At 45.5% G+C, this 11292-nt stretch overlaps 1 protein-coding gene across 1 annotated transcript; it reads left to right on the top strand.

Moving 5' to 3' along the window:
- The first annotated feature begins 2012 nt into the window (after positions 1 to 2012).
- PRXL2C (peroxiredoxin like 2C) lies at positions 2013 to 10744 on the top strand. The gene is made up of 6 exons (XM_083404384.1): positions 2013 to 2225; positions 3090 to 3158; positions 4198 to 4251; positions 5597 to 5702; positions 7926 to 8057; positions 10217 to 10744. Exons 1-6 carry the CDS (start codon positions 2034 to 2036, stop codon positions 10342 to 10344), a joined length of 681 nt encoding a protein of 226 aa, XP_083260510.1. The 5' UTR covers positions 2013 to 2033; the 3' UTR covers positions 10345 to 10744.
- Positions 10745 to 11292: the final 548 nt, after the last annotated feature.

The following is an 11292-nucleotide window of genomic DNA, read 5'->3' as shown; positions in this document are numbered from 1 at the left end:
CATTTTTTAAAAAATCATTTTCACAGCGTTTTTTATATGTGTCTAGATTCCACCTGAGCTGTGAAAGGTGGGGAGGTGTGCCTGCCCTTTTAAATTTCCCTGCCCTGGAGCTCAAGACCACCCCTCCATAAATCATACAGACATCACAGAAAAGGTGGTCTACAACAGAAATTTGAATGTTGTCATTTTTCCTGTCTGCTAGGTTATCTGATAATGCCTTATCTGATTGCCTTTCCTGGTAGTCTGCCCATTCCTTTGAGATGGTGATTTCCCAATTCCTGAGACAATGGGAAGGTTCCTTCACCCCCTCCCTCCTTGCAGAGAAAACATTTGGTCAGTTTGGGAGTCAAAATGGTTTCAGGGCAGTCTTCCTGTGCTGCTCCAGACATGTGGTCCACATACATGTACGTGCTTGGTTGGTACATTTTTTAAAAAATGCAATTCTTCCTAAAATAGACACAATATTGCAAGTAATATCCACTAACACTGTACCATACATTTTTCTGTTTTAAAAATATATATATCGTATTCTATTCAGACTTTCCCCATCAACACACATTTCTTTATGCGCTTGGTTTTTTTAAAAAGGTATTTTTATTAAAGATTTCCTTGGTTTATAAAAGTATGTGCAATCTCTCTCTCTCTCTTTTCTCCAAGTAACATTTTTTACAGATCAGTTTCATTTGTTGAGACATTAGGAAGGGGGAAAGAGCTGGAGGGGGGGAAAGGTGAGTGCGGGTGGTTGGTACATTGATGAACATTTATTATATATAGAAGACCTTAAATTTTTTATTACAGGGCAAAAGCCACACATTCTCCACACAGAGAAGACCGAGGAGGGGAACGCCGAAGGGCTCCAATATAATATAATATAATATAATATAATATAATTATAATATAATATAATAATAAAATAAAATATAATAATATAATATAATAATAATTATAATATAATAATAATTATAATATAATAATATATTATTTATACCCCACCCATCTGACTGGGTCTCCCCAGCCACTCTGGGTGGCTTCCAACCAAATATCAAAAACAATACAGCATCAGACATTAAAAACTTCCCTAAACTGGGTCTTTTAAAAGTAAAATAGTTGTTTATTGCCTTGACATCTGCTGGGAGGGCGTTCCACAGGGTAGGCGCCACTACCGAGAAGGCCCTCTGCCTGGTTCCCTGTAACCTCACTTCTCACAGTGAGGGAACCGCCAGAAGGCCCTTGGCGCTGGACTGGGCAGAACAATGGGGTGGAGACGCTCCTTCAGGTATACAGGACCGAGGCCACTTAGGGCTTTAAAGGTCAGCACCAACACTTTGAATTGTGCTCGGAAACGTACTGGGAACCAATGAAGATCTTTCAGAACCGGTGTTATATGGTCTTGGCGGCCACTCCAAGTCACCAGTCTAGCTGCCGCGTTCTGGATTAATTGCAGTTTCCGAGTCACCTTCAAAGGTAGCCCCACGTAGAGTGCATTGCAGTAGTCCAATCGGGAGATAACTAGAGCATGCACCACTCTGGCGAGACAGTCTGTGGGCAGGTAGGGTCTCAGCCTGTGTACCAGATGGAGCTGATACACAGCTGCCCTGGACACAGAATTGACCTGCACCTCCATGGACAGCTGTGAGTCCAAAATGACTCCCAGGCTGCGCACCTGGTCCTTCAGGGGGACAGTTACCCCATTCAGGACCGGGGAATCCTCCACACCTGCCCGCCTCCTGTCCCCCAAAAACAGTATTTCTGTCTTGCCAGGATTCAACCTCAATCCATTAGCCGCCATCCATCCTCCAACCACCACCAGACACTCACACAAGTCCTCCTAACGTGACGTCTAGCCATTTCTTGCGCCAGGAGAACTTAGCCTGTTTTGGCGCAGATGGGAACAGGGCGAAGCGCCCCGATGGCTGGCGTCCCCTTCCCTTCCCTCCTCTGGGCGGAGTTCCCCAGCCCAAAACAAGGGAAGGAGTTCAGGCTCTCCGCCCCGGCCGGCCTCCCCCCTCCGCCTCCCTGCCCGGGGTCCCAGCATGGCAGGCCAGGGCGCCCCGGGGCCCCTGCTGCCCGTCACACGCCAAGTGGGTGCCCGGGTTCGCCCCCTCGCCGATGCGCCCGTGGAGCTGCGAGACGCCGCCCGGCGCCTGGTGGTGGACGCGGCCGGGAAAGCGGTTCCCTTCGGATCCCTGTACCGAGAGCGGAAGGCGATCGTGGTGTTTGTGCGGGTAAGCCGAGGTGGGAGATCCACCCCCCAAAAAGTGCTTCGTTTTTAAAGGGAACTGGAAAAGTCTTGCGCTTTTTTGCAAGACTTTCGTTTCGTCTTGCAAACAGGAAATCGGAAGCGGCGATCGCGGTCCGGATTGCAGCCGAGGCCTTGGAGGAAACCGGGCCGTCCGATGCACGTTCGTTTTAGACAGGCATTCTTCACCCTATTTACCTGGGACTTATCCTTGCTGAATTCAGTAGGGCTTTTGTTTTCTTCGTAGACACGTGGCAAGGATCGCGCTTCAATAGCGCTGCGCTCTTGCTACTTCAGTGGAGTGGCTGATCACTAAAGAGGAAAGGAATCTTATCTTGCTTATCACGCTTCCCGAGTTGTAATGGATCCAATCGCAACACGTTTGTGCGCGGCTGAAGCAATAATTCTAAAGAAGGGACTTTTAATCAGGGCTGTAGCCAAATTAAAGGAATTTTCATTCGCTCACCTGAGATTTTCTGCCATTCCACCTAGTAAATAAAGGACTTGCTGGTTTTGTTCTGGAAAAGAAAAGAAAAAACATAATGGGCTGTGTACAAAACTCCCAGAAAGCACGCAATTATCTTTATCTCTTGCCCCTCCCCCCAAAAAGATTTTTCTTCCTTTTAGTTTTTTGATGCTCTGTCTGACCATTGAGTGAATGGGTATGAAACCATAATTAAAAGCAGTGTGATGCATCCAGACCTCCAGCCTTCAACTCTACTATAGAGGGCTTTCTGATCAACGCTATTTAAGCCTCAGCGTACTTACCTATTCCTCCCCCACCCCCCAATTTTGAGACCTCAACACTTTTATTGCAGTTGTTCTGACACTCATCATCGTCTCTCTTCAGCATTTCTTGTGTTACGCCTGTAAGGAATATGTGGAAGATCTGGGCAAGATTCCCAAGACATTTTTACAAGTAAGTATTTTTTTTTTTTTAAAGTATTATATTGTGAAGTCCAATATAGGGCAATTTTACTGTACAGTATTTACATATATCTTCAATTACTTTATAATGCATGCACTGATGAATTTGTTCTCCTTCATGCTTTCTGTCATTCTTTTTAAATATTCAGTATCAGCTGAGCACCCTGGAAGCCAAATAATCAAGTATCGCAAACAGTAGTTCCTTCTTGGTTTGCAAGAATATGTATGCACTAATTTGTTATATTAATAATAACAGAATATAAAAGGCAGACAGATAGACAGAGGTGAGGTTTCAGAGGAAACTCCTGTGATAAATATGTAGACCACCATCAGCCCCCAACCTCCTCTGTAAAGAGGCAATTCCTTAAAAAGCTGAAAAGGCCTATGGTTCAGGAATCCTGCATGGGGCTGTAGGGTTGAAATAAACGACAGACGAGTGACAAGTGTCATACGGGAGGCATCTCCCGAGCATGTCTCGGGGAGTCCCTTTTATTGAATATTACAGCATTGCCACGTATGTGCTTGTTGCTGATTGGTTAACAAAAGACAATGCAAGGGTTGCATATAAGCATTAATCATCAATAGATTAAAGGTTGGGAAAGGAACACAGAGTTGGACAGGTATGAAAACCTCCCTATTAAACTATTACTAGTGATGGATATACTCCTTATTAAACTAGTGATTGATATAGCAAAACTTAAAAGGGCATAACCATCGCATTCATAGATGTGGTCAACCATGCATTAAGAACAGGTCAGGGTACGATGTTTCATGATGTTTCATGAACTCAATGTGAACTGAACATTCTAGGGTGGGTGAGCACGGAATGCTTCAGCTCAAAACGGTTTGTCATCATCACTGTAAATTGCCATCGTATCATCCCATTTTGAGAGTCTCTGATGGCACAGCTGTTGTGAAGTCCACCTTAAGCGTTTATTATCTTGCCACAATGATCGTGTTGTAAGTACTAGCTTCAGTTTAAAGATTTATATACACTTTTGTGTGTTTCCCCCGACACCTTCCCCATGTAGGATGCAAATGTCAGACTTGTGGTTATTGGACAATCATCGCACCATCACATTAAGGTAGGTCTGCTGGCATATTCTGAACTCAGCTCTTTCATCTCTGAGCAGGCACAGGGAAGCAAACTGGTAAATGGAGTTTTGTGGATTTCCCTCTCTGTTCACAACCAATGTGAAGTAGATGCTGATATAAGTGTCGTCATCTATACCTGGGAGCAGATCGAAATAAGGTCTGCATCAGAAACCCTTCTCCAGGTGCCCACATCTTTGGAGGGCACCACAGAGAAGTCTTGTTGTTTTCTTCGGGTGGCACCAAAACTGTGGAATATTACGTTGTTGTTGTTATTGTTGTTGTTGTTGTTATTTAATTTTGTAATTGAAAATTGCCTTCAAGTATTGGGCAATGAGGTGGGATTTAAAGTTTATAAATAATCGTGCAGTCCTGTTCATATCTACTAAGAAGTAAGTCTTGGTGGCTTTACTCCCAAGTAACTATGTATAGGTTTGCACTTAAATAAATAAAGAGAAAAGTTATATGAGCCATGTTCATATCTGCATGATACATTTAAAAGCGCTCTATGTCACTTGAACAGTCACAACTTCCTCCAAAGAATCATGGAAACTGTAGTTTGTTACAGATGCTGGGAATAATAGTTTTTGGAGGGTGTTCTAACAACCCCCAGTACCCTTAACAAACTACAGTTCCCAGGATCCCTTGGGAGGAAACCAAGACTGTTGGCACAAGTGTGCTTTAAATGTATAGCATGGATGCTACCACTTCTGTTTGTCTAATATATCATTACTAAAATATACGTGAATAAGGACAATTGGTTTCCAGTGGACTTATTTGTAAGTGTCCTTGAGGGGAAACTGTAGAGTCCCACCAAAGAGGAACTTGTCCTTGAATGCACACATCTAAGCCCACAGGGATAGCTGCATTTTAAGTGTGGAGCTTGAAGGTTTTCAAAATCAGAATTACTCTCTGGTCCTAAATACACTGACCTGGAAATGAGTCCCACTGAATGTAATGAGACTGGACCCCCCCCCACACACACATGTGCAGCCTTCGTTTTCCAAGTAGTTAGTACAGTGGTACCTCAGGTTAAGTACTTAATTCGTTCCGGAGGTCCGTTCTTAACCTGAAACTGTTCTTAACCTGAAGCACCACTTTAGCAAATGGGGCCTCCTGCTGCTGCCACGCCATTTCTGTTCTCATCCTGAAGCAAAGTTCTTACCCCGAGGTACTATTTCTGGGTTAACGGAGTCTGTAACCTGAAGCGTATGTAATCTGAGGTACCACTGTAATAATAATTTTTATTATTCTGCCCTGCCCATCTGCCTGGGTTGCCCAGCCACTCTGGGCAGCTTTCCAATGCATTATTTTGATATTTACAAATGTTTCTTGCAGCCATTTTGCACTTTGACAGGTTATCCTCATGAAATGTATGTGGATCCTGAAAGGGAAATCTACAGGACGCTTGGGATGAAAAGGGGTGAAGCATCCGCTACAACAGGTAAGCTGTGGTACCAACTGTAAATGCAGAGGCCACAGCACAAAATGTAGTCACGCAAGGAACTATAGATCACAAGCAATTTCCCCTCCATACTCACAGAAAAACACACAACTGGTTTATCACTTATGGCAATGAAGAACTAAGGATTATACCCAGTGTTAGATCCCAGTCACCAGTCTAGCTGCCGCATTCTGGATTAGTTGTAGTTTCCGAGTCACCTTCAAAGGTAGCCCCACGTAGAGCGCATTGCAGTAGTCTAAGCGGGAGATAACCAGAGCATGCACCACTCTGGCGAGACAGTCCGCTGGCAGGTAGGGTCTCAGCCTGCATACCAGATGGAGCTGGTAAACAGCTGCCCTGGACACAGAATTGACCTGAGCCTCCATGGACAGCTGTGAGTTCAAAATGACTCCCAGGCTGCACACCTGGTCCTTCAGGGGCACAGTTACCCCATTCAGGACCGGGAGTCCTCCACACCAGCCCGCCTCCTGTCGCCCCAAAACAGTACTTCTGTCTTGTCAGGATTCAGCCTCAATCTGTTAGCCGCCATCCATCCTCCAACCAACTCCATATGACACCATATCTAAAGCACATGGCTTCCCCCCAAAAATCCTGGGAACTGTAGTTTGTGGCTCCATGCTAAGTAAACTACAGCTCCCAGATCTTTGTTAAAGTAGTATAAATGTGCTTTAACTATATGGTGTGGATTTGGGGCCAACTCAGCCATGAGGGGCTGAGGCAGTTGCCTCAGGTGGTGGAAGCCCATGAAGGCAGCACCCTGACCGACACCCCCCCCCCACCAGCCCTACCGCCTCCCCTAGAGCAGCAGCCCTGGTTTCTTGTGAGAGCTCACTGCAATCCCCCCAAATCTTACTGAAATCTCACAAGAGATTTCAGTGACATACCGTAGATTTTGCCAGAACCTGCTATCGCTGCCGTCTCAAGGGTGCTGCTGTGCAACCCAGGTAAGGAGGAAAGCATAAAAGCAGTGTGATCTTCTGTTGATGGATTATATATCAACATGTGTGTAGAGGGCGTGTGTGTTTTAAGCTTGGACTTAAATGACAACTGAATGGGGAAAAATTCAGTCTGTGACAATCCAATTAGAGCTTAAATATATGCAGAATGACCCTTCATAGCTGCAGTGCTTTGCGATAACCTTGCATCTGGTTTTGCTCCCCTATGGATCATTGGGACTGTAGGGCTTACAGAGAAACAATTTACGTAATACTTTTTCTAGCAGTCTGCGTTAGATTCCTATTCTCGCATAAGTCGCCCTACTTGAAAACTGAACAAGAGAGGAAGGCTGCAATCCTAAACAATTATTAGGTAGTAAGTCCCATTAGGTATTATTAGGTAGTAAGCCCTGGGAAGCGGGTGGCGCTGTGGGTTAAACCACAGAGCTTAGGACTTGCTGATCAGAAGGTCAGCGGTTTGAATCCCCGCGACGGGGTGAGCTCCCGTTGCTCGGTCCCTGCTCCTGCCAACCTAGCAGTTCGAAAACATGTCAAAGTGCAAGTAGATAAATAGATAAATAGATACCGCTCCAGCGGGAAGGTAAACGGCGTTTCCGCACGCTGCTCTGGTTCACCAGAAGTGGCTTAGTCATGCTGGCCACATGACTCGGAAGCTGTATGCCAGCTCCCTCGGCCAATAAAGCAAGATGAGCACCGCAACCCCAGAGTCAGTCATGACTGGACCTAATGGTCAGGGGTCCCTTTACCTTTACCTTTAAGTCCCATTGGGACTTCGGAGTAAGCACAAAGACAGGTTTGCATTGTTAGGCTTGGCTGGGAAGGTAGCTGGCCTTAGAAGGAAAAGCCCATTGTTGTTGTTGGTTTATGAGTAGAGAAATTTCTGCTTTTCCTCCTCAGTCCGATCACTTCCGTTTTCTTATTGGATAGTCAAATGTCTTGCTCTCTCCTAAGCACATTTAGAGAACAACAACTACCAGACTTTTAGAAGACATCTGAAGGCAGCCCTATTTAGGGAAGCTTTTAATGTTTGATGGATTACTGTATTTTAATATTTTGTTGGAAGCCGCCCAGAATGGGGGGGGGGGGGGGAATAAATAATAAATTATTATTAATAATAATAATAATTCCAACTGACTGACTTGCACAAAACTGTGCATAGATTGTAGCCAGGTATGCTTGCAAGATCTGCAGAGCAAACTTAATTTCTCATGCAAAGTACACATTCTCTTCTATATCATCATTTCAGTGCAAAGTCCTCATGTAAAATCCAACCTGCTGTCAGGAAGCATCAAGAGCATGTGGAGAGCAATGACGAGCCCTGCATTTGATTTTCAAGGCGATCCAGCTCAGCAGGGAGGCACTTTGATTTTAGGTCCAGGTAAGGCTGTTTGTTAAAATTAACCTTTGCCTTGGTTCTGCTTACATGATGCATTTGTGCTCCTGGATATACTGATGAAAAGTGTCCGAGCACTTGTCTCCTTTTCTTCATATCATTAAGATTTCACACATGCACACACTTAAGGAACTTAGCAGATAAACATGCTACCACCAGATAGCATGGATTTAATGGGTGGAGGGAGAGCAGCCAATCTGTGCCCTCCAGTGTGATGTAGTGGTTAAGAGCGGTAGTCTCGTAATCTGGGGAACCAGGTTCGCTTCCCCACTCCTCCACATGCAGCTGCTGGGTGACCTTGGGCTAGTCACACTTCTCTGAAATCTCTCAGCCCCACTCACGTCACAGAGTGTTTGTTGTGGGGGAGGAAGAGAAAGGAGAATGTTAGCCGCTTTGAGACTCCTTAAAGGGAGTGAAAGGCGGGATATCAAATCCAAACTCTTCTTCTTCCCCACTTCACAACTATCAATGACGTTAATGGGTCTTCTTTTTGTCTTGGCCCTGGTGCTATGTGGTTATTTTGTTGTGCGACCTCTCCTTCCTTCTCTTAATGTGCTACGCTCAAGAAATGATGCTAGATAGTTGGAAGTCCAACCCCCCACCCACAGTGCAGGAATATACAGCTGTCCCTTGCATGGATCAAACCTGCAAACTTGGCATTAATCCGCACTACTCTTGAACCAACCGAGCTCTCCAGCTGGGGGAGATTTGAACGTGCGGCAGTGGGAGGAAACCTCCTGTTTTGTGGTACAGGGAGTTGTGCTGGGGACATGCCTACATTGCTGCAAGTTCGTTGTTGTGAGTGGGTTGCATGTGGGTGTCATCAACAGCACAGTCCTTGATTGGTGGGCTTTGGTGGCGTTTTCTGTGGTTATTGGGGGGGGCGTGTTTTGTGCTGTTTGGAAGTTTTCTGGTTTCTCCCCTCCGCTCCTAGTTTGAGCGCATACAGTGGTACCTCGGGTTACAGACGCTTCAGGTTACAGACTCCGCTAACCCAGAAATAGTACCTCAGGTTAAGAACTTTGCTTCAGGATGAGAACAGAAATCGTGCTCCAGCGGCACGGCGGCAGTGGGAGGCCCCATTAGCTAAAGTGGTTCTTCGGGTTAAGAAAAGTTTCAGGTTGAGAACGGACCTCCAGAACGAATTAAGTTCTTAACCCGAGGTACCACTGTATATGACGGTCATTGTGCTGATGTAGCAACACTTAATCTCAATTTCTCTTCCCCTGCAGCATAATTGGAGTATAGTAATCAGTAAATGGGGCGTTTTGTCATCTGGAAAGTACTCCCCCCGCCAAAAAAAATATCCATAGCTGATATAGAATATGCTGGTGTGCAAATATCCACTCAGGACCCCCAAATTACCATGGATGGGGGGGTGAAGCTGCGCACTGCCAGCCATGGGGGGGGGGTGCGCAACTCTCCCCCATGCCGCTGCCGGAGAGCAATCCCCGCAGAGGCTTGGGAGGCAAGCTGCACGCTCGCCAGCCATATGTTTGATGGGGCACAGCTGGCAGGCGTGCAGGGAAAGGGGAGGCCGCTGGCAAAGCCGCACAGCTCCCCCTCTCGCTGGGGCACCCCTGAGAGGCCGGCGTTCTGGCGCAACGAACCACTAAGCCGTATGGGAAGGACGGCTCTGAGAATATGAACAACCAGCTCACATATCCGACACCCAAGGCACCAGACCGCATTGGCTGTAAAGACAGGTGATTGTGAATACAGTGGTGCCCCGCAAGACGAATGCCTCGCAAGACGGAAAACCCGCTAGACGAAAGGGTTTTCCGTTTTTCAATGTGCTTCGCAGGACGAATTTCTCTATGGGCTTGCTTCGCAAGACGAAAATGTCTTGCGATTCTTGAGATTTTTTTTCGCTCCCCACCCCCTTTTTCTAAGGCGCTAAGCTGCTAATAGCCTTTTAGCAGCTAATCCGCTAATCCCTTAAGCCTTTAATAGCCGCTAATAGCCGCTAAACCGCTAATAGCGCTAATCCGCTAAACCGCTAATAGGGTTGCTTCGCAAGACGAAAAAACCGCTAGACGAAGAGACTCGCGGAACGGATTCTTTTCGTCTTGCGAGGCACCACTGTATTGGTAGCAGTATTTTGTAGATAGGCAGTAACAGGCTTATTTTTTTCCACCCCCCAGGGAATGAAATCCACCATGTGCACCTTGACCAGAACAGGTTGGACCATGTCCCCATTAACACTGTTTTGCAACTTGCTGGAGTTCAAGCAGTAAACTTCGGCAACAGATCTCCAGTTATTGATGTGTGACTTTGTCAAAAAGAAGAAAAAAATCCATGGGGCGAGTACATCCATGTAAACGATACATGTCAACAGTGTGTTCAGCAAATAATTTTGGGTGAGGTTGCTGTAACATTGGAAGATTCCTGGATACTGAATATTTCGGTTTCCGGTGGGTAAAAATGGACGTCACACTTTATTGTTTCATTGAACACAAAGTTAAGTTGTGATGTGTTTTAACAAAAAAGAGTGATGTTTAAACTTGCATAAAAATATACTTGGTATACACAGTGTATAGGTTTTATTCCATCACAACCTTTATTATTATTAGTGAGTTCTGTCTTCTGAACCCCTGTCTCACAGTGACTTAATAAAAGGACATATTTTTCTACAGATCAAATAAAAATGTAAATTTCTACTGTCTGTAAAACAGCTTCTTCGATGAGTCAAAACAAAATGGTTATGATTTGGACCCAGGGGTGGAGACTCTGGAGTCCTCTTCAAGAATATTGACATGGACTCAGTGGGTAGTAGACAACTAAGTAATTTTGTGTCCTGTCCCCCAGAACTATATAAGGAATTACTTCCAGACCTTGAGTTAAAACTTCTGCATTGCGGAGGGAGAGGGGGTTAGGAAAACCTGTAACATCAAATATTGTACTCCATGTAAGCATTTAGGGCTAGGAACTTTCATACTTTTTGCCCAATTTGGTCCCCAGAGGGTTCAATAGAAAATAATGGGTGGACTCTGTTATGTACTGAAGTTCTCACCCTGGGCCAGCAGGGGGATACTGTAGATAGTTTTCACTCAGGTCCACGTCAGTTATTTTAGGCGGGAAACCCTGGGTTGTTGTTGCTACAATGTTGACAGCCTATAAAAGCAGGCCGGCTGAGCTGTTTGCTGTTCAGTTCTGTTCCAGCTTACAAAATAAAGAGCTGCTTTGGAGAAATCGCTGTGTCGTCTGCCATGTCTACCCA

Source organism: Podarcis tiliguerta (assembly GCF_965153285.1).
Source record: "Podarcis tiliguerta genome assembly, chromosome: 11".
In the NCBI taxonomy this organism is placed as follows: domain Eukaryota; kingdom Metazoa; phylum Chordata; class Lepidosauria; order Squamata; family Lacertidae; genus Podarcis; species Podarcis tiliguerta.
Note: the sequence above shows the minus strand (reverse complement) of the source record. Positions and strands in the feature narration are given on the sequence as shown.

Excerpts from the sequence above, each read along its gene's own strand:
- PRXL2C (XM_083404384.1), top strand. The coding sequence starts at position 2,034 with ATGGCAGGCCAGGGCGCCCCGGGGCCCCTGCTGCCCGTCACACGCCAA. Across the intron at positions 3,159-4,197 it reads TTCCCAAGACATTTTTACAA|GATGCAAATGTCAGACTTGT; the intron begins GTAAGTATTTTT and ends TTCCCCATGTAG. Across the intron at positions 4,252-5,596 it reads CATCGCACCATCACATTAAG|CCATTTTGCACTTTGACAGG; the intron begins GTAGGTCTGCTG and ends TGTTTCTTGCAG.